Genomic DNA, 23,053 nt, shown 5'->3' with positions numbered 1-23,053 from the left:
CGGTTACTAGTCCAATGCGCTAACCACTGGGCTACCTGCCGCCCCAATAGAATATCTATATGTATATTACTCATATCTTAAACAACAAACAAATCAAATATAACCCCATGCACTTAAAAGGTATCTCAATAGTGGAAACTCAACATGCATGTGTTTGTTGTTTTAGTACTACCTTATAGATCTGGTACAGATTGTCCTATACTGCCATCTACTGGCTGGATGTTGTTATTGCTGCGGCTGTGGCTGCTGTTTGTAAATCCCAGATTGTCCGATTGTAGTCCCCCTGGAACGACGCAGTACAATGACCAGGCTCTCAGATTGAGGAAGTGGTTTATTCACAGGTTTGGCTTGGTGATGACCACTGTTAAAGGGTTGCTATACAGGAACAATGACCATTCACTACCATCATCAGGAAAAAATATGTGCTACTGGTGATGAATCCCGATCAAATTGGCTTCACATGTAGTCACTAATTCTTACATATCATTGGGTATCAATACATATTTTGCATAGCAACATAATTTCAATCTGTACTTTTTCATTCTCTCACAACAGAAATTTGGACAATTACATTCAGCAGATAGATAAACTTCACTTCCTCTGTTTCTATGATTAAAACTCGGTACTAACATAGTTAGCCAACTCACTGTGCTTCTCTCTCTCTCTAGACCTGCCAACTCACTGAGCTTCTCTCTCTCTCTAGACCTGCCAACTCACTGTGCTTCTCTCTCTCTCTAGACCTGCCAACTCACTGTGCTTCTCTCTTTCTCTAGACCTGCCAACTCACTGTGCTTCTCTCTCTCTCTAGACCTGCCAACTCACTGTGCTTCTCTTTCTAGACCTGCCAACTCACTGTGCTTCTCTTTCTAGACCTGTCAACTCACTATGCTTCTCTCTCTCTCTAGACCTGCCAACTCACTGTGCTTCTCTCTCTCTCTAGACCTGCCAACTCACTGTGCATCTCTTTCTAGACCTGTCAACTCGCTATGCTTCTCTCTCTATACCTGCCAACTCACTGTGCTTCTCTCTCTCTCTAGACCTGCCAACTCACTATGCTTCTCTCTCTCTCTCTAGACCTGCCAACTCACTGTGCTTCTCTCTCTAGACCTGCCAACTCACTGTGCTTCTCTCTCTAGACCTGCCAACTCACTGTGCTTCTCTCTCTAAACCTGCCAACTCACTGTGCTTCTCTCTCTAGACCTGCCAACTCACTGTGCTTCTCTCTCTAAACCTGCCAACTCACTGTGCTTCTCTCTCTAGACCTGCCAACTCACTGTGCTTCTCTCTCTAGACCTGCCAACTCACTGTGCTTCTCTCTCTAAACCTGCCAACTCACTGTGCTTCTCTCTAGACCTGCCAACTCACTATGCTTCTCTCTCTAGACCTGCCAACTCACTGTGCTTCTCTCTAGACCTGCCAACTCACTATGCTTCTCTCTCTAGACCTGCCAACTCACTGTGCTTCTCTCTCTCTCTAGACCTGCCAACTCACTGTGCTTCTCTCTCTAGACCTGCCAACTCACTATGCTTCTCTCTCTAGACCTGCCAACTCACTGTGCTTCTCTCTAGACCTGCCAACTCACTATGCTTCTCTCTCTAGACCTGCCAACTCACTGTGCTTCTCTCTCTAGACCTGCCAACTCACTATGCTTCTCTCTCTAGACCTGCCAACTCACTGTGCTTCTCTCTCTAGACCTGCCAACTCACTGTGCTTCTCTCTCTCTCTAGACCTGCCAACTCACTGTGCTTCTCTCTCTCTCTAGACCTGCCAACTCACTGTGCTTCTCTCTAGACCTGCCAACTCACTGTGCTTCTCTCTCTAGACCTGCCAACTCACTGTGCTTCTCTCTAGACCTGCCAACTCACTATGCTTCTCTCTCTAGACCTGCCAACTCACTGTGCTTCTCTCTCTAGACCTGCCAACTCACTGTGCTTCTCTCTCTAGACCTGCCAACTCACTGTGCTTCTCTCTCTAGACCTGCCAACTCACTGTGCTTCTCTCTCTAGACCTGCCAACTCACTGTGCTTCTCTCTCTAGACCTGCCAACTCACTGTGCTTCTCTCTCTAGACCTGCCAACTCACTGTGCTTCTCTCTAGACCTGCCAACTCACTGTGCTTCTCTCTCTATACCTGCCAACTCACTGTGCTTCTCTCTCTAGACCTGCCAACTCACTGTGCTTACACCAGGGGTTGGAAGCAAAAGTATTTTCCAATCGCATCGTTTTTAACAAAACCATTTTTTTTGTTCAGTTCCATTGATCTGACCAGCAAAATAAAGTTCTGAACCGGATTGAACCCCCAAACTAGTAGCAGTTTATATTGTTCCTTTCTGTTCCTTTTTAAACCTCTGCAATCATAGTTTTAAAAAAAACATTGAACTCAACATTAAATTATTTTACCAATCAGTGCGGATATAGTAGCTTGCTACGGAGCGAGCAAGCTGTAGTTGTTTACATGCATTGGACAGACAATTGTAGGGAGTGAGATGTGACTAGAATGTTGTGGGTGGGAAGAGAGGGTGGAGGAGGAGGCTTGAAGTGCTGGGCATCTTGTTTTGAACTGCATGATTTTCCGGTTTTCAGTTCTGTTCACTGAACCGGTTCCAACCCCTGGCTCACACACAGCAAGCTGAAAACTCAGGCAGCACTGAAAGACGCTGCCATAGCACCTCTGTTCTGACATACATTCACAATGTATGGATTGTTTATAGTTAACAATAGCTTGAAAAAGTCTGTGCTGTCTAATGTTGGTAAGAGATCCAGAACCTAATTGCACTTGGTCCATTGTGTTCAGGCCAATAATCGTACTTTAAATAGGTAATTATTTCACTATCAACATATTAACATATTAACTGAAACAAGGCCAATTTTGTACAATAATAAAAAGCCATGAAAATGGCTGTTAATACTCTACCAAATACACAACCTTTTTCATAGTCCATTACATGAGGACTGTACATGAACTGGCACACTGGCATAACAGTCATGGACAAAAACATAATCAATCAACCAATAGATATGGTATCGCAGAATGCCTGGATAGCTTCCAGCGCCCCTCTCTGGTCCTCCATAAAGTGTGTAGTATATTATGTCTACAACAGCACCAAGAACTGGAGAATAGCTGAACACTAGACAGTTGGATAAATAAAAGTGGACTGGACATGACCGTAGCCACATGTCCTTCCAGACACACGTAGATTATATCTTCACGGTACATCATCTTATTGAACACTCGGAAGCTGAGATCTTTCCACTTGGAAGTGTTTTTCTACACAATGAACTGTACACGTTGTAATGAATTGGGTGCAATATAACTTCACACAAATAGATACCTGACTTGATGCATACATTGTCAAAATGAATAATAATACACGGTATTTTGTTTATGTAGCACTTTTCAAGGACCCAACGTCATTATTATTATCATTATTATTTTCAAAATGTATGTTTAATCACATAAATACTTAAGATGCCCTATTTAGGGCGTATGAGGTCCCGTCAAGTCAAATGGAAGATTTTGATCTGTAGGTTAGTTGTGTTGCAGTTTAAACTGTCCTGTTAGCAGGTTGGTTGGCCTGCAGTACTCACTTCCCAACACCAGGGGACCTCAGTGGATCATTATTCAGTATTTGCTGAAATAAGGCTTAACTCTTGTATGTCTGTGTGGTGTCTTAAAAAGATAAGCGGATACAGATTCTCAGCCTTAGTAACCTCTCAGGGCCAGAGCAGAACCCATCCAGAATACACCTTTAACCTTGACCCTAACCTCTACCCTTTAACCCTAACCCCACCCTAACTGACCCCTATGCATGGCTCTGACCCCAGTGTATCTTAGGGTAAACTGACACTGTAGCCGGAATGGAAAATCAATGTTTAAGTAATTGGCAGGCATCTTGACAGAGTGTCGTCGTGAATACAGGGACATGGGCTAGTGTTAGTACAGGGATACGTGCCCCCTATCCTTCCTCGTTCTCCCTCCATCCTCCTCTCCCCTCTCTCTTCCTTCAGGGTCTAGAAGGGGGAGGTGGGGGAGCGGACGGTGTCAGCGGAGCTAGGAGAGGTGGGGGAGGGGCTGGGGGAGTAATCTTCTGACTCTGAGGTAAAGTCAGCGGGAGAGAGGGCAGGGTTATTGGAGCTGTGGGCAGAGCTTTGGCTGGCACTGGTGGGGAAGCCGGTTGGTTGGGGGCAGGGGCGGGGCTTCAACCTCACATCCTGCTGGTGTCTTAGTCTGAAATTCTGCCGCTCCTTATCAAGAGGGGTGGTCTGAGAGGGAGAGGGGAGAGAGAGGAGGGAGAAAGAGGACAAAGAGAGAGAGGCAGAGAGACGGGGATAGAAGGGCAAATAGAGAGAATCAGAGAGAGAGGAAGAGAGAGAGGAGGGAGAGAGGCAGAGAGACGGGGAGAGAGAAAGGGGGATAAAGAGGACAAAGAGAGAGAGGCAGAGAGACAGGGGGAGTGAAGGGCAAATAGAGAGAATCAGAGACAGGAGCGAGAGAGGAGGGATAGAGGCAGAGAGAGGGGGAGAAGGGGAGAAAGAGGCAGAGAGAGAGAGAGAGGAGGACATGCATTAGATGTCAGGGTTACATGTGAATAACCTAATGTTTTGGGCTGTACACATTCTGAACAGTCCTAAACACCTACACAGCCGTGACTAAGAATGACTAAGGGGGATCCTTACTGTGATAATAACAGTGTGGTGTGGTGTGATGGTGTGTGTGTCCCTACTGTGATAACAGACACTCCAGCAGTGGTGTTGCAGGCTTTAGGACCAGTGTTGAAGTGTTTCTTAATCTTCCCAGCCACAGAGAGCTGCTGGTCTTTCACTAATCGCCCATCATCCTGGAACACAGACAGAACCTCTGATAGAGCTGGTCAAGGAACACACACACAGGCACGCACGCAGACACGCAGACACACACACGCAGACACACATACACACAGTAGAACCTACCATATGTATGTTCTATGAGGTATGTTTTAGGTACTCACATTGACCCAGGGGTGATCCAGAACCTGCAGAGCTGCGTATCTCTGTTCCACCTTCACCTGCAGCATCCCAGTAATCAGCTCCTACAATAAATAAACTTGCTTATTTGTATTTATTTTTTACAAACATTTGTCAATAAGTGCAGGGATAGAACCATAGACCAACCTTAGCAGTGACAGACACGTTGTCCCAGGACGGGGAAGGGAAGTCTAGTTGTCCCGTTAGAATCTGGTCCAACAAAATCTCCTGGTCCTCACTGTTCCTGGACAAACACATGAAAGTAAGTAATTATCATCAGTATTATAATGTGATTTTCTATCTGGGTATACTGAAATACTATGAGCAGCACACTAAAACTTCAGCCGACATCAGAAGCTTTTACTATGAATGCGATCTCTGCAAACATATGGGTAAATGCCTTTAAACAGCTTATTGTCGGTTGTCTAGTGCGCTGAGTTAGAGCATGTCTGGGATTGAATCCCAGCCTATGACAAATCAGACATAGAGCAGTACTGACCCACTGAAGGGTTATAATGGTATTGTCTAGCTAGGTATCATAGAGCAGTACTGACCCACTGAAGGGTTATAATGGTATTGTCTAGCTAGGTATCATAGAGCAGTACTGACCCACTGAAGGGTTATAATGGTATTGTCTAGCTAGGTATCATAGAGCAGTACTGACCCACTGAAGGGTTATAATGGTATTGTCTAGCTAGGTATCATAGAGCAGTACTGACCCACTGAAGGGTTATAATGGTATTGTCTAGCTAGGTATCATAGAGCAGTACTGACCCACTGAAGGGTTATAATGGTATTGTCTAGCTAGGTATCATAGAGCAGTACTGACCCACTGAAGGGAGGGAAGCCACACAGCAGGATGTATGTGATTACTCCAGCTGCCCAGATATCAACCTTCAGCCCGTACCTGTCAGAGGACAACACACACACCTGTTAGATGACAATACACACACCTGTCAGAGGACAACACACACCTGTCACATATAGACGTACCCTGTCTCAGCGATGATCTCAGGTGCTACATAGGTGGGGGTGCCACAGACCAGGTAGAGGAGTCCATCCACCAGGCTAGCCAAGCCAAAGTCTCCCAACTTCAGAGACTTACTACCATCCTGATGCTCATACACCTGGGACATACAGTGAAGCATAGGCCGGGATTCAATGGAGGGCGCGTTACAGACTTTTAAAGGTCATCTATGGTTGAGTCGACATGCACAGCATTTCCCCTGAATGCAATCTCCCTGAACGTCAGGCGTTTAAAAGGTGCATTGTATGGTGTGCCGCACTTCAACACACCTTGCATTGAATCCCGGCTAGATATAAACATAAATGAACAAACACACAAAAGCATAATGTGTACACACACACACACACACACACACACACACACACACACACACACACACACACACACACACACACACACACACACACACACACACACACACACACACACACACACACACACACACACACACACACACACTCACCAGCAGGTTCTCAGGTTTGATGTCTCTGTGCACGATGTTGAGGCTGTGCAGGTACTTGATGGCACTGGCCAGGTTATACAGCATCCCACTAGCATCTCTCTCTGTGTATTTACTAGAGGAAGTGATGGCATCAAACAGGTCACCCCCCTGTGGACCGATACACACATTACACCTCACAACACGCAGAGTTGTAATGAACAGAACTGCTTGACTCTATCCTTAACAGGGTGTAATCTTTGAAACGCATGACCAGGTACAGCTCATCTTGAGCAGCTTGCCAGGGTCTAAGCTCAGAACCACTCAGCCCACTGTCTGTGCCCTTTCCTCTCTGTATCCCTCACTAAACCTGTCTCCAAAATCTACTGTTCTTCTCGCTCTCCTCAAACTCACCTTGACCAGCTCCATGACTAGGTAAAGCTCGCTGTAGGTGTCCATTTCCTCGATCAGCAGAACGATGTTGGGGTGTTTGACACGACGGAGGATGGACACCTCGTTCTGGATCATGTGTTCCTGGGGAATAACAACAAGGAATGGTCAGGTTACAGTTATTAATAGTATTCTTAATAGTACTGTAGTACAGGTAATAATAATATAACAATACTACTACTATCAAACTACTGGAGACCATGCAGTCATTTTCATTGGGGGGAGGATACACAAGGAAATATTCAGCGACTTAACGGTCTGCTACTATGAGCTGAGCAAGTCCCATGTTTATGCAAATTGACAACCATTCGGAAGAGGTAGGGTCTCACTAGCTCACTTTGACATCCTGCTTGATAGGCATTAGCGAATGTCATGTGTTCCGAAGATACACCCACAAAAAGAGAGCTCTGTGATTCCTTACTACTCTGTAGCTTTCGTTATAACCGGGCTGATATTGGAGTAGTTCTCACCTTTCCCCTACATTTGCCTTTGTTGATGATCTTCAGGGCGTATTCTCTGCCGGTACATCTCTCCACACATTCTTTAACCACAGCAAAGGTACCGTCACCTAAAGTCCTCCCCACCTTGTACCTCTCAGCGATGGACGGAGGGATGGAGGGACATTCATCACTCAGCAGGTTCAGCTCCGCTATCAAACCAGGCAAACAGGAGAGTTCGGCCATGTTTGCTACTGCACTCTCCTCTCCACAGTCCCCAGACTAATAATGGCTAAATGAAATCTGTATCGAGGAAGATCAGTGCTATAGCCGACAAATGCAGCGTCTACCGTAAATGCAGTTTCCGTGAGCGTGGGAGCATTGCCTTTAAATGTCAGTTGCGCTATAGTGCTGATCTTCTGCGTTATGGATTGAATCTAGGACTAAGTCTCTGTCCCATAGGCACCATATCGCCTATACAGTGCACTACTTTTACTTACTTTGTTTACTGACTTTTTTCTGCACTGGTCAAAAGCAGTGCACTATAAAGGGAATAGGATGCAATTTGGGACACTACCAATGCCTTCTAGCGCATGCTCAATGGGAAGACTGCCAATGCCTTCTAGCGCATGCTCAATGGGAAGACTGCCAATGCCTTCTAGCGCATGCTCAATGGGAAGACTGCCAATGCCTTCTAGCGCATGCTCAATGGGAAGACTGCCAATGCCTTCTAGCGCATGCTCAATGGGAAGACTGCCAATGCCTTCTAGCGCATGCTCAATGGGAAGACTGCCAATGCCTTCTGGAGCATGCTCAATGGGAAGACTGCCAATGCCTTCTGGAGCATGCTCAATGGGAAGACTGCCAATGCCTTCTGGAGCATGCTCAATGGGAAGGCTGCCCTTTAACATGTATGCAGTATGTCCTCTCTCCTCTCTCCTACCTTCACTTCCTGCTCCGTCTCCCTCATCCATGGAGCTACACACCTTGGTGGAGGCTAGAGACAGGGACGAGCCACTGTGTTGGGACCCCTGAGAGAGGGAGAGATCATAAATGCTTTTTGAACACATGGATGTTGACAGTTAGGGCATCTATAGACTATCTCTGGGGGACTATCTATAGGGGACTATCTATAGGGGACTATCTATAGGGGAATTTCAAAATGGGACTATCAATGGAGTATTATATATAGGGGACTCTCTATAAGGGACTATCTACAGGGGACTATCTATAGGGGACTATCTATAGGGGACTATCTATATGGGACTATCTATAGAGGACTATATATATGGGACTACATATAGGGGGCTCTCTATAAGGGATGTTTACATACACTTAGGTTGGAGTCATTAAAACTCGTTTTTCAACCACTCCACAAATATCTTGTTAACAAACTATAGTTTGGGCAAGTCGGTTAGGACATCTACTTTGTGCATGACACAAGTCATTTCTCCAAAAATTGTTTACAGACAGAGTATTTCACTTATAATTCACTGTATTACAATTCCAGTGGGTCAGAAGTTTACATACACTAAGTTGACTGTGCCTTTAAACAGCTTGGAAAATTACAGAAAATTATGTCATGGCTTTAGAATGGCTAATTTACATAATTTGAGTCAATTGGAGTTGTACCTGTGGATGTATTTCAAGGCCTACCTTCAAACTCAGTGCCTCTTCGCTTGACATCATAGGAAAATCAAAAGAAATCAGCTAAGACCTCAGAAAAACAATTGTAGAACTCCACAAGTCTGGTTCAGCCTTGGGAGCAATTTCCAAACAATAGTACGCAAGTATAAACACTATGGGACCATGCAGTCGTCATACCGCTCAGGAAGGAGATGCGTTCTGTCTCCTAGAGATGAACGTACTTTGGTGCGAAAAGTGTTAATTAATCCCAGAACAACAGCAAAGGACCTTGTGAAGATGTTGGAGGAAACAGGTACAAAAGTATCTATATCCACAGTAAAACCAGTCCTATATCGAGATAACCTGAAAAGCCGCTCAGCAATGAAGAAGCCACTGCTCCAAAAACGGCATAAAAAAAGACAGACTACGGTTTGCAACTGCACATGGGGACAAAGATCCTACTTTTTGGAGAAATGTCCTCTGGTCTGATGAAACAAATAGAACTGTTTGGCCATAATGTCCATCGTTATGTTTGGAGGAAAAATGGGGAGGCTTGCAAGCCAAAGAACACCATCCCAACCGTGAAGCACAGGGGGTGGCAGCATCATGTTGTGGGGGTGTTTTGCTGCAGGAGGGACTGGTGCACTTCACAAAATAGATGGCATCATGAGAGGGGAAAATGTTGTGGATATATTGAAGCAACATCTCAAGACATCAGTCAGGAAGATAAAGCTTGGTCGCAAATGGGTCTTCCAAATGGACAATGACCCCAAGCATACTTCCAAAGTTGTGGGAAAATGGTTTAAGGACAACAAAGTCAAGGTATTGGAGTGGCCATCACAAAGCCCTGACCTCAATCCTATAGAAAATTTGTGGGCAGAACTGAAAAAGTGTGTGTGAGCAAGGAGGCCTACAAACCTGACTCAGTTATACCAGCTCTGTCAGGAGGCATGGGCAAAAATTCACCCAACTTATGCTTGTGGAAGGATACTCAAAACATTTGTCCCAAGTTAAACAATTTAAAGGCGAAGCTACCAAATACTAATTGAGTGTATGTAAACTTCTGACCCACTGGGAATGTGATGAAAGAAATAAAAGCTGAAATAAATCATACTCTCTACTATTATTCTGACATTTCACATTCTTAAAATAAATTGGTGATCCAAACTGACCTAAGACAGGGAATTTTTACTAGGATTAAATGTCAGGAATTGTGAAAACTGAGTTTAAATGCATTTGGCTAAGGTGTATGTAAACTTCCAACTTCAACTGTATATGGGACAATATATAGGGGACTCTCTATAGGGGATTATATATATGGAACTATCTATAGGGGACTATCTACATGGGACTATATATAGGGGACTATATATAGGGGACTATATATAGGGGACTGTCTATAGGGGACTATATATAGGGGACTCTCTGTAGGGGATTATATATATGGGACTATCTATAGGGGACTATCTATAGGGGACTATATATATATGGGACTCTATAGGGGACTATATATATGGGACTATCTATAGGGGACTATCTACATGGGACTATATATAGGGGACTATATATAGGAGACTGTCTATAGGGGACTATCTACATGGGACTATATATAGGGGACTATATATAGGAGACTGTCTATAGGGGACTATATATAGGGGACTCTGTAGGGGATTATATATATGGGACTATCTATAGGGGACTATATATTTGGGACTCTATAGGGGACTATATATAGGGGACTATAACTAGGGGACTATCTAAAGACAGTCTGTAAGATACTATGGGCTCTGTTCAATCAGTTCCTTTTTAGCCGACATCCGCATATCGGTGGTGTTGGCGGTGTCGGAGGTGGAACTGCGTTAGAGCTGTCAAATCTACAAGCGACTCCCGGAATTGAAAACTAAAGCCGACATTGCCCTTGGCTGCATGGAGTCACATTAAGAGAAATCCCATGCAGCCTTGTTTACAAGTTCAAACACTGGAATGTGGGACGTAATCTACACCTTGATTAGGCTGATAGAAATCCTCATTATTATGTTTAATGATTTTCAGTTTCAGCGTCATTATTTCTGTAGGCTATAGCCTACACTTTCTCGTTCTGAGCTTCTAATGGGAGTGGGACGGGTGTGACTTTGTGGCAATGATCAAGAGCAGCTCCAATGCAGTTACACCTCCAATACCGCCCAGAACATTAGCTATGTGGGTGGCAGCTATAACCGGTTAACGCTTGATCCGATTGAATATAGACTTATGTTAATAAAGCGTTGTGATTATATTAGTAAAGCATTGGGTGGTCCTACCCTGCGTCGTTGGAGACTAGCAGGACTGGTGGGAGAGGGGCTGGGGGACTTCCCTGAGCGAGGAGTCGACAGCTGACTGCCTGCCGTCCCATTGGCTACAGTACAGACACAAGAGGTTAGAGGTCAGTGAAAGACACTGCTCATTCAGTTGGTTGCTGATAAGAAGGGCAAACACACATTGCTGAAAAACTACAGATGTTGATTCTGCAGGTGACTTATGCACCCACGCACGCACGCACAAAAACACACACACTCACAGGGCCATACCTGAACCTGAGCTTCGGCGTGAGCCTCCTCCTCTGGGTGAGTAGCGTCCCAGCAGAGAGGAGATCCGACCGTATGACGTCGACTTCACCACCCTACACTCTGGAGGGAGAGGACACACAGTCAGATATACCACACACACACACACACCTATACACACACACACACACACACTAATTACTCCCGTGACATTCTAATTGAAATGTTATGGTACTGTTATCATAATTATCTCACCACTCTCATCTAAGAGGAAGTCATCTTGGTAGCGAAACTTCTCTGGACCACAGGCCATAAAGATGTCATCGTCACCAAAGAAGTCCTGAAGGCATGTCACCTGGAACAGACCGACAGATAGGCAGTGTCAGTCACCTGGAACAAGGATACCACAAACAAACTAGTCTTCACATGACTTTATTATATTTATTATTGATATGACACAGACAGGTAGCCTGGGTACCAGACCTGTTTGTGCTATCATTCGAATCATTGCCACTCCTTGCCATATGCCACACTTCTGATGGTGTTTGACCTATGACAAGGAGTGGCAAGGATTGGAATGACAGCACAAACAGGTCTGGCACCCAGGCTACCGGTCTGTGTCATATCAATAATAAAGATAATAAAGTAATGTGAAGACTAGTTGTTTGTGGTACAATAGTACGCAATTGTACGCAAGTGTAAACACCATGGGACCACGCAGCCGTCATACCGCTCAGGAAGGAGATGCGTTCTGTCTCCTAGAGATGAACGTACTTTGGTGCGAAAAGTGCTAATTAATCCCAGAACAACAGCAAAGGACCTTGTGAAGATGCTGGAGGAAACAGGTACAAAAGTATCTATATCCACAGTAAAACGAGTCCTATATCGACATAACCTGAAAGGCCGCTCAGCGAGGAAGAAGCCACTCCTCTAAAACCGCCATAAAAAAGCCAAAACTACAGTTTGCAACTGCACATGGGGGCAAAGATCCTACTTTTTGAAGAAATGTCCTCTGGTCTGATGAAAAAAAAATAGAACTGTTTGGCCATAATGACCATCGTTATGTTTGGAGGAAAAAGGGAGAGGCTTGCAAGCCGAAGAACACCATCCCAACTGTGAAGCACAGGGGGTGGCAGCATCATGTTGTGGGGGTGTTTTGCTGCAGGAGGGACTGGTGCATTTCTCAAAATAGATGGCATCATGAGGCAGAAAAATGTTGCTGGTACAGAGACTAACAGACTGGGTCTATCTCTCTCTGAACTGTACTTCCTCCCCCTCCCCGTTTAATCTGAGCCTAGAAGAAAGTCTTTGTCCTCCCTCCCCATATCCCTCCCACTCCTCTCTCCCCCCTTCCCTGTAACCCACTCCTCTCTTCCTTCCCTGTATCCCTCCCCCTTCCCTGTATCCCTCCCCCTTCCCTGTATCCCCCTCGTCTCTCCCCCTTCCCTGCCTCCCCATCCTCTCTTCTTCCCTTTCCCTTTATCCCTCCCCCTACTCACTCCACGCTTCTCCCACCTCCTCACCCCCTCCTCCGTATCCCTCCACTCTCCCTACTCGCCCTGCCCCCTAACTGTTAGAACTGTTAAGACTCCATGGATTGAGGAGGAATTGAAAAACTGTATGGTTGAAAGAGATGGGGAAAAAGGAGTGGCTAATAAGTCTGGCTGCATATCTGACTAGCTGACTTACGGCAAACTGAAAAATGCTGTGACTAAACTCAACAAATAGAAGATAAAACTGTAATATGAAGCCAAGATCAATGATATAAAGAATGGAGTACTTTAAATGAAATTATGGGCAGAAAAACAAATTCAACTCCATGTTTCATCTAATCAGATGGCTTATTCGTCAGAAAACCATTTGATGTTGACAAATATTTGAATGATTATTTCATTAGCAAAGTGGACAGACTTAGGCAGGAAATGCCAACAATGAACAGTGAGCCATCGTACTCATACATTAAAACAAATTTTAAAAATGAATAAGCATTGTAAGTTTGAATTTTGTAAAGTTAGTGTGGGGAAATGATTGTTATCGATCAATAATGACAAACCTCCTGGCATTGACAACTTAGATGGAGAGATACTGAGGATGGTAGCTGACTCTATAGCCACTCCTATCTGTCATATTTTTAACCTGAGATTAGAGGAAAGTATTTGTCCTCAGGCCTGGAGGGGAGACAAAGTCATTCCGCTACCCAAGAGTGGTAAAGCGGCCTTTACTGGTTCTAACAGCAGACCTATCCGCCGGCTGCCAGCTCTTAGCAAACTGTTGGAAAAAATTGTGTTTGACCAAATAGCCAGCAGCATACCACTGCTGGCTTGCTTATGAAGCTAAGCAGGGTTGGTCCTGGTCAGTCCCTGGATGGGAGACCAGATGCTGCTGGAATTGGTGTTGGAGGGCCAGTAGGAGGCACTCTTTTCTCTGGAGAAAAAAAATATCCCAATTCCCCAGGAATGTCTTTCGGATGGGATATTAAATGGGTGTCCTGATTCTCTGAGGTTGTTAAAGATCACATGGCACTTATTGTAAGAGTAGGGGTGTTAACCCTGGTGTCCTGGCTAAATTCCAAATCTGCCCCTCAAACCATCACGGCCACCTAATAATCCCCAGTTTATGATTGGCTCATTCACCCCCCTCCTCTCCCCTGTAACTATTCTCCTGGTTGTTGCTGGAAATGTGTTCTCAGTAAACTTACCTGGTAATATAATGGATTTAAAAAAAATACAATGCCATTTCTCTGTAACCAAATGAACAACAGACTTATATTGACGGGTGTTCAACATGTACTCCACCGATGATTGGCTGAAAGAAACTGATAATAAGATTGTGGCAGCTTGTACTGTTAGATTTCAGTGCAGCCTTGGACATTATTGACCATAACCCGTTGTTGAGAAAATGTATGTGTTAGTGCTTTTCAACCTCTGCCACATTGTGGATTCAGAGCTATCTATCTAATAGAACTCAGAGACTTTTCTTTAATGGAATCTTCTCTAATGTCAAACGTGTAAAGTGTGGTGTACCACAGGGCAGCTCCTAGGTCCTCTACTATTTAATATTTTTACCAATGACCTGCCACTGGCATTAAACAAAGCATGCATGCTGATGATTCAACCATATGTGCATCAACAACCACAGCTAATTAAGTCACTGAAACCCTTGACAAAGAGTTGCAGTCTGTTTTGGAATGAGTGGCCAGTAATAAACTGGTTTTGACCATCTCTAAAACGAAGAGCATTGTATTTGGTACAAATCATTCCCTAAGTTCTAGATTCAGCTGAATCTAGTAATGAATGGTGTGACTGTTAAACAAGTTGAGGAGACTAAATTATTTGGTGTTACCTTAGATTGTAAACTTCCATGGTCAAAACATATAGATTCAATGGTTGTAAAGATGGGGAGAGGTCTGTCTGTAATAAATAAATGCTCTGCGTTTTTGACACCACACTCCACTAAGCAAGTCCTGCAAGCTCTAGTTTTGTCTTATCTTGATTATTGTTCAGTTGTGTGGTCGAGTGCTGCAAAGAAAGACCTAGTTAAGCTGCAGATGGCCCAGAACAGAGCGACACATCTTGCTCTTCATTGTAATCAGAGGGCTGATATAAATACTATGAATGCCAGTCTCTCTTGGCTAAGAGTTGAGGAGAGACTGACTTCATCACTTCTTCTTTTTATAAGAAACAATGCGCTGAAAATGTAAAAATGTTTGCATAATCAACTTACACACAGCTCTGACACACACACTTACCCCACCAGACATGCCACTAGGGGTCTTTTCACAGTCCCCAAATCCAGAAAAAAATCCAGAAAGCGTACAGTATTATGTAGAGCCATTATTGCATGGAACTCCATTACATCTCATATTGCTCAAATTATCATGGTTTCAAAAAACAGATAAAGCAACACCTCACGGCACATCGCCTTTCCCCTATATGACCTAGACAGTTTTTGTGTATGTCTTGATATGTAGGCTACGTGTGCCTTTTAAAATTGATGTAGTTCTGTTCTTGTCTATTAATGTTCTGTAATATGTCATGTTTCATGTTTTGTGTGGAACCCAGGAAGAGTATCTGCTGCTTTCGAAACAGCTAATGGGGATCCTAATAAAAAAAATATATATATAAAAAATACCCCCTCCTCCCCACCTCCTCTCCGTCCTCAACTTCCCCACCTCGCCCTCTCCTCTCACCCCCCTCCCCACTTCTCCCACCTCCTCACCCCTCACCCATATCCCTCCTCCTCGCTCCCTGACCCCCACCTCCTCTCCCCCCCCCCGTCTTCACCCTCCCCCTCCCCATCTTCACCCTCCCTGCATTCTCCTCCCTCCCCCAGACAGTCATATAGGCCTAAAGTAAAGCATGCAGTCCTAATGGATGTACATGAAAAATACTGACTCATACTTACAACATTCCCAATGGAATGAAATGCCTCCCACTCAGAGACAGGCTTTTATAGAGACAGGCTGTTTCAGAGACAGACTTGTTCTAAGACAAGCTACTGACAGGCTGTAGGGCAGGAGGTAGCCTAGCAGTTAAGAGTGTTGGGCTAGTAACCAAAAGGTCGCTGGTTAAGGTCCCGGAGCCGCCTAGGTGAAAAATCTGTTGTGCCCTTAAGTAAGGCACTTTTAAATGATTTAAAGTATGTCAAGATGGGGAATGTATTCATATCAATAACAGGTACAAATAGTCAGGTTGAATATGATTACAGGAGCAATCAGTAACAGAATATTAATGTACTGTAACACTAATCAAACAGACTAAGTAATCATACCACTATGTGTCTGGATATCTGAAATGAGCCAATAACCAGTATATAAATTTCACTGGGTGTTTATGAAGAGCAGAGTTCCAGCAGGCTGCTATATTACTACAACAGCATCGCAAATGGCACCCTGTTCCCAAATTAAAAGTAGTGCACTATTTAGGGAATAGGGTGTCATTTAGGACACAAGCCTGCAGCTGCAGTGGAGGAGATAAATTATGACTGGCTTCCGAGCTGCAAGTCAGCACAATATAGCTCCATTACTGTACTGTAGAAGCTCCCTAACCCACAGTTACTGTGGAGTCAGACACTTAGCAACACTACATGAAGCAACGCTCAATTCATCACTCAGCTTACATTAGTCCAGTATTCTCAGCCTGTATTTTCACCCCAGACAGATCACGTCAACAGGTCAACTTCACAGCTGATGTTCAGAAAACATTCAGGATTCAATCTGTAAAACGCTGTCAACAATTAGGTTTTTAAAGGCAATGTCACCACGTTTGCAGATATTGCATTCGTAGTAAATGTAGACCGGCTCAATTAGAATTGCTTTTAAATCGCACATTGTCGACAGTCGCGATCAGATTGAATCACGATCCTTGTCTGGCACTGTCTAAACAACGACAGAGTCCCTTTCCCAGTAAAAGGAATTGCTTTACTGTGCAGTAATAAGACAGCAACAACACAGTCATAACAGCAACAACACAGTCATAACAGCAATAACACAGTCATAACAGCAACAACACAGTCATAACAGCAACAACACAGTCATAACAGCAACAACACAGTCATAACAGCAACAACACAGTCATAACAGCAATAACACAGTCATAACAGCAATAACACAGTCATATCAGCAACAACACAGTCATAACAGCAACAACACAGTCATAACAGCAACAACACAGTCATAACAGCAACAACACAGTCATAACAGCAACAACACAGTCATAACAGCAATAACACAGTCATAACAGCAATAACACAGTCATAACAGCAACAACACAGTCATAACAGCATTAACACAGTCATAACAGCAATAACACAACAGCATCATCTGATCTGTCCATCCATGTTAGAAGACGAGAGCTGCTGAAGCCAAACATCGACAGGCAATAAACCTCAGGCAGCAGTGACATCTCTACCACATCACACCGGTGTGTGTGTGTGTGTGGATTGATTTCACAATCACCAATGAGAGGCCCAATCAAGGTCAACAGGCACACACACACACACCTAACAGTGAAACAACAGCCAGACAGAGTTGCCAAGCACTGTATAGTATAGTAGATCAACCCTGATACCCACTGTATAGAACTGTACTCTATAGCCCAACCCTGATACCCACTGTATAAAACTGTACTCTATAGCCCAACCCTGATACCCACTGTATAGAACTTACTCTATAGCCCAACCCTGATACCCACTGTATAAAACTGTACTCTATAGCCCAACCCTGATACCCACTGTATAAAACTGTACTCTATAGCCCAACCCTGATACCCACTGTATAGAACTGTACTCTATAGCCCAACCCTGATACCCACTGTATAGAACTCTACTCTATAGCCCAACCCTGATACCCACTGTATAGAACTGTACTCTATAGCCCAACCCTGATACCCACTGTATAAAACTGTACTCTATAGCCCAACCCTGATACCTACTGTATAGAACTGTACTCTATAGCCCAACCCTGATACCCACTGTATAGAACTGTACTCTATAGCCCAACCCTGATACCCACTGTATAGAACTGTACTCTATAGCCCAACCCTAAAATCTATTAGTTTCACTTAGGAGCACAGAGAGCATATTGGCCTCATAAACCAACAACTGAAGAAACAATGATATTGACCTGGAAGTGTGTGACTGGAAAACTCTTGTCAATACATTCTAATTCTATCATAATTATTTAATGAGACAGTGAAGTTAAACTGAACCGGATGAACAGGGTGAACCGCAGACATTACAGATGAATCCCTGAATGCATTTCATCTGCATGATATTGATGATAGAATATACAGCTACTATCTCCGGTCCTGTCTGGGCCATACGAGTACCCTGCACCATTCTCTAGCCTTCTTCAATAGCACTGACATACTGTTCTGCAACACTGAGCCACACACACAACATTCCCACTGCACCACTCTGCCGCATAGGCTGTTCCATAGCAACCAGCCCAGGCAACCAGATCACCATAGAAACCATCCAGGAGAGAAAAAAGGAAAACTACATCTGCGTTCTCTTTGATAGAACCTATATAAGAGAGGAGAGACTGACTACTAATAGGCATATCACAACTACACAACATGTTTCCCAACTCTGCTTGCATCTTTCTCATTCACTTCTCCTATTTACTCTCTCTAGGGGCTGAGTCACTGGCCTACTGGTGCTCTTCCATGCCGTCCCTAGGAGGGGTGCATCACTTTAGTGGGTTGAGTCACTGACATGGTCTTCCTATCTGGGTTGGCGCCCCCCCTTGGGCTGTGCCGTGGCGGAGATCTTTGTGAGCTTTACTCGGCCTTGTCTCAGGATGGTAAGTTGGTGGTTGAAGATATCCCTCTAGTGGTGTGTGGGCTGTGCTTTGGCAAAGTGGGTGGGGTTATATCCTGCCTGTTTGGCCCTGTCCGGGGATATCATTGGATGGGGCCACAGCGTCTCCTGACCCCTCCTGTCTCAGCCTCCAGTATTTATGCTGCAGTAGTTTATGTGTCGGGGCTAGGGTTAGTCTGTTCTATCTGGAGTATTTCTTCCGTCTTATCCGGTGTCCTGTGTGAATTTAAGTATGCTCTCTCTAATTCTCTCTTTCTCTCTTTCTTTCTTTCTTTCTTTCTCTCTCTCGGAGGACCTGAGCCCTAGGATCATGCCTCAGGACTACCTGGCATGATGACTCCTTGCTGTCCCCATTCCACCTGGCTGTGCTGACCTGTTGCACCCTCGACAACCACTGTGATTACTATTATTTGACCATGCTGGTAATTTATGAACATTTGAACATCTTGGCCATGTTCTGTTATAATCTCCACCCGGCACAGCCAGAAGAGGACTGGCCAGCCCTCATAGCCTGGTTCCTCTCTAGGTTTCTTCCTATGTGTTTGGCTTTTCTAGGGAGTTTTTCCTAGCCACCGTGCTTCTACACCTGCATTTCTTGCTGTTTGGGGTTTTAGGCTGGGTTTCTGTACAGCACTTTGAGATATCAGCTGATGTAAGAAGGGCTTTATAAATACATTTGATTTGACATTTGATTAGTAATCCTGAGTTCAGGACTCTGTGTGTTAAAGGGCTGTGTTCACGGGATTTATACCATATAGTCATCTGGTCATAAAGGCTATATTTCAAAAAGATTTAAAGATCATCCATTGGTCAATGTGTGAAAATGTCTCAGTGAAACTGTGCTCCTGAAACTCCTACTGACTTGGTTAATAAAGGATGTCAAACACAACAGACTGAGTCCCAGAAACCTACTAACTCTGCTAATTGCCTTATAGCCTATCCCTCTGAGTCTGTGGGGAAAGCTAAGCATGAGAACCAGGCATTAACCTCGCTAATAAAACAGTAATTCATAACCTACCAGCTTCCCATCCACGGTGTACAGTCTCTTGACGACCCCAGAGTCCATCTTGATGGCATCTGTGATGTCAGAGAGGACCTGTTCGAAGGAGTGGGCCGTCTTTTTGTTGAGGAGGATGCGGACAGCCTTTCGAGGCTTCACCCCGCTCCGGATGATGGTGACCAGTTTGGGCCGGATGAAGTCCTTACTCTCCCTGGTCTCCGGGGCCCCAGCCTTGGCACTGCCCAGGGAGGGGGGGCCACGTGCCGAGGCAGCTGTCTTCACCCCAACTGACCAGTTGGGGTTGACATTCTTAGTGTAGTCCAGCTTCCTGTATGGCTCTATGGAGCCACACACATAGCTCTCTCCTGCAGGTAGGCAACACACAGAGATAAGCCTACGTGGTCACAGCAACCATAGACTCACGTCACTGCATTCACCACGGAATGAAACAGCTATGAGATTTCAATTATAGAGTTTACAGACCTACTGGAAATATACTTGCCTATCTGCCTACTATATAGGCCTACTGGAGCAAGTTACTCACTGTACAGTGGTGAAACCCGGACAAATTCACAACTTATTTTGATCTTAGACTTCTACTGTCCCACCCCTTAGGGTTAGCTCCTCAATAGTGTCTCATCCCACCCCTTAGGGTTAGCTCCTCAATACTGTCTCATCCCACCCCTAAGGGTTAGCTCCTCAATACTGTCTCATCCCATCCCTATGCCTTAGCTCCTCAATACTGTCTCATCCCACCCCTAAGGGTTAGCTCCTCAATACTGTCTCATCCCATCCCTTAGGGTTAGCTCTTTAATACTGTCTCATCCCATCCCTATGGGTTAGCTCCTCAATACTGTCTCATCCCATCCCTATGGGTTAGCTCCTCAATACTGTCTCATCCCACCCCTTAGGGTTAGCTCCTCAATACTGTCTCATCCCACCCCTAAGGGTTAGCTCCTCAATACTGTCCCATCCCATCCCTTAGGGTTAGCTCCTCAATACTGTCTCATCCCACCCCTTAGGGTTAGCTCCTCAATACTGTCTCATCCCACCTCTTAGAGTTAGCTCCTCAATACTGTCCTATCCCACCCATTAGGGTTAGCTCCTCAATACTGTCTCATCCCACCCCTAAGGGTTAGCTCCTCAATACTGTCCCATCCCATCCCTTAGGGTATGGTTAAGGGTTAGCTTACCTTCCTCCAGCTGCTCCATGCCCAATATCTTCTTGGTCCCGTCAATAGAGTAGATGGTCCGGACCCCCTGGGGCAAGTTCACATTATCTGACAGGGAGCGGGTCAGATCGGCTAACAGGGCGTCTATAGACCGAAACCTGTCCTGGGAAATAGCGTAGACTATCCCTTTGAAGTAGCGGTCTCCGTTGCGGTAAAAGCGGACCTTCTTGGCCTTCTTCTCCGAGGCCAGGGACTGCAGTGTCCGGGTCCTGTACAGACTACAGTGGGCACTGTGAGTGGGGCTCGGCAGCCCGTTGTTCCTGGAGCCTCTGCGGGTGTTTCTCTGGGCTTTCTCCCGCTCGTCAAAGTGCTCCAGCTCCATTACTGTAGTGGTGTTACACAGAAAGAGCCAAATCAGGGAGGGGAACATTATGGACGAGACAATTTAAACCTCAAGCATATTTTCATTTGCAGAATAAACAAGCCATTCTTTAGTTTTAGTTGAATGCCATATAGGCCTACTGGGGAGAGTAGAGTCAATTGGATTTCTGCATGAACTCTTGAGGACGGGGCCGACATTCAGTGGTGCTGAATGGACAGCGCCGCAGGTGCGGTTCTGTTAGCTACCAGCTAGCTAGTCTGACAGGTAGGCTATAGCGGTGGCAGTAGTCAGAATGAACTCCCCGGTGACAGCGTGACAGCCACGTTGGCTAGCCAGATAGAATTTTGCTGTTTGTGGGCAGTTTGTCACATACTGAAAATTAGCTATTTCTGAGGGACATCAAATCTGATTGTAGGCTATAGCACGCTCGCACATGTCATGCTCTCTAGTTTCGTCCCCCACCCAATTGGCAATGTGATTCTAATCAAATGTAATGTTTGTTTTGATCATATTCATTTCTGACAATATAACTCAAGCTATTGTTAAATGACACGGAAGAACACATTATGGCATCTTAAAATATGCTTTGGGCAAAGAATTGCTTACCTTTAATTGAAGTCTGATGCAGTCAACCGCGTCAATTTTTTAGCAATTGCATATAGCAGCTCTCCAATAGACTGTGTCAGTGCTGATATGTGTAGTATAATGGCCTGAGCGATAGAAAAGGCATCCGTCCCTTTGTTGCCCTGTGATTGAGCAAGTGTACGCTGCAAGAGCTGCAGCTGGTTTCTGTGTCTTAAGCAGTGATTTCCAGATGGCCGTCCCTCATTGACATGCAGGCCTTCCGAGGGAAGCACCAAGCATCTCACCTCGCGAATGCTCCCTCCTCTCTCATCTTCTCTCCTCCCCTCTAGATGCGCTGAAACAAGGGGCGTGGTGCAGGCGGTCATTACACTGCTAGCCCCTCAGTGCACTAACTGCACTGACAGACACGAGGATTTTCAGCAACATTCTTGTTGATAACGCAGATAGATAGATACAGGTTTATGTGGCAAAATCCCTTTTCTCTTGACAATGCAGGGTAGGTTAGAGTTATAGACCCCCTCCACCCATAATCAGTGGAGTATTCCAAGAGGGTGTCCCAAATGTAATGGCAGCCTATTCACTATATAGTGCACTACTTTTGACCAGGGCGTAAAGGTCTGTACAAAAGTAGTGCAGTAGGGAATTGGTTCCATTTGGTAAGCAGACATGGGCATCTGTATGCTGGTGCTGAGGAGGATGTCCAGCAGTGTCTGAATTTGTGTACCATACTGCATGCACAAACACAGGGCAACCAAACCCAAACCTGTCTAACAATCTAATAATGATAAAGCTGTACACACACAGAGAGAGCGAGAGAGGGAGAGAGAGAGAGAGAGAGAGAGAGAGAACAGAGCTGATTGTCAGATCATTAACAACACCCTCAGGTTATGTACAGTACCCGTATTGATGATTTGGCAGACAGATGGAAAATACAGTTGTGACCTAATTGGTTGTCTAACTCAGGGGTAATGGTATAGGGAGACAGTGAGCTGTAATGTTGTCTAACTCAGGGGTAGTGGTATAGGGAGACAGTGAGCTGTAATGTTGTCTAACTCAGGAGGTAGTGGTA

At 45.0% G+C, this 23,053-nt stretch overlaps 1 protein-coding gene across 8 annotated transcripts; it reads right to left on the bottom strand.

Annotated features, from left to right (window-relative positions):
* Positions 1-318: 318 nt before the first annotated feature.
* LOC110503808 (serine/threonine-protein kinase DCLK1) lies at positions 319-22,394 on the bottom strand. 8 transcript variants are annotated; one of them, XR_005039355.1, is made up of 17 exons: positions 22,006-22,393; positions 21,039-21,401; positions 19,864-20,210; positions 11,781-11,880; positions 11,550-11,648; positions 11,283-11,377; positions 8,300-8,387; positions 7,390-7,568; positions 6,884-7,003; positions 6,494-6,640; positions 5,997-6,130; positions 5,833-5,910; positions 5,151-5,247; positions 4,988-5,068; positions 4,724-4,837; positions 1,108-4,262; positions 319-1,039 (listed from the first exon to the last, which is right to left on the bottom strand). XR_005039355.1 is itself a non-coding variant. In XM_036961705.1 (16 exons), exons 2-16 carry the CDS (start codon positions 21,397-21,399, stop codon positions 4,011-4,013), a joined length of 2,286 nt encoding a protein of 761 aa, XP_036817600.1. In that variant the 5' UTR covers positions 21,400-21,401; positions 22,006-22,394; the 3' UTR covers positions 319-4,010. The 8 variants fall into 8 exon arrangements, 3 of the variants coding, with proteins under 3 accessions (XP_036817600.1, XP_036817599.1, XP_036817601.1); XR_005039357.1 differs by having other exon boundaries at positions 1,445-4,262; XR_005039356.1 differs by having other exon boundaries at positions 319-1,479; positions 1,602-4,262.
* Between the last annotated feature and the right edge of the window lie 659 nt (positions 22,395-23,053).

The sequence above is a fragment of the Oncorhynchus mykiss genome, chromosome 24 (genome assembly GCF_013265735.2).
Source record: "Oncorhynchus mykiss isolate Arlee chromosome 24, USDA_OmykA_1.1, whole genome shotgun sequence".
NCBI lineage: Eukaryota > Metazoa > Chordata > Actinopteri > Salmoniformes > Salmonidae > Oncorhynchus > Oncorhynchus mykiss.
Note: the sequence above shows the minus strand (reverse complement) of the source record. Positions and strands in the feature narration are given on the sequence as shown.

Coding starts and splice junctions, on each gene's coding strand:
- LOC110503808 (XM_036961704.1), bottom strand. CDS start 21,399: ATGGAGCTGGAGCACTTTGACGAGCGGGAGAAAGCCCAGAGAAACACC. Junction 7,004..7,389: donor AAGGCAAATGTAGGGGAAAG/GTGAGAACTACT, acceptor GTTATTCCCCAG/GAACACATGATCCAGAACGA. Junction 5,248..5,832: donor GGCTTCCCTCCCTTCAGTGG/GTCAGTACTGCT, acceptor GTGTTTGTCCAG/GAACAGTGAGGACCAGGAGA.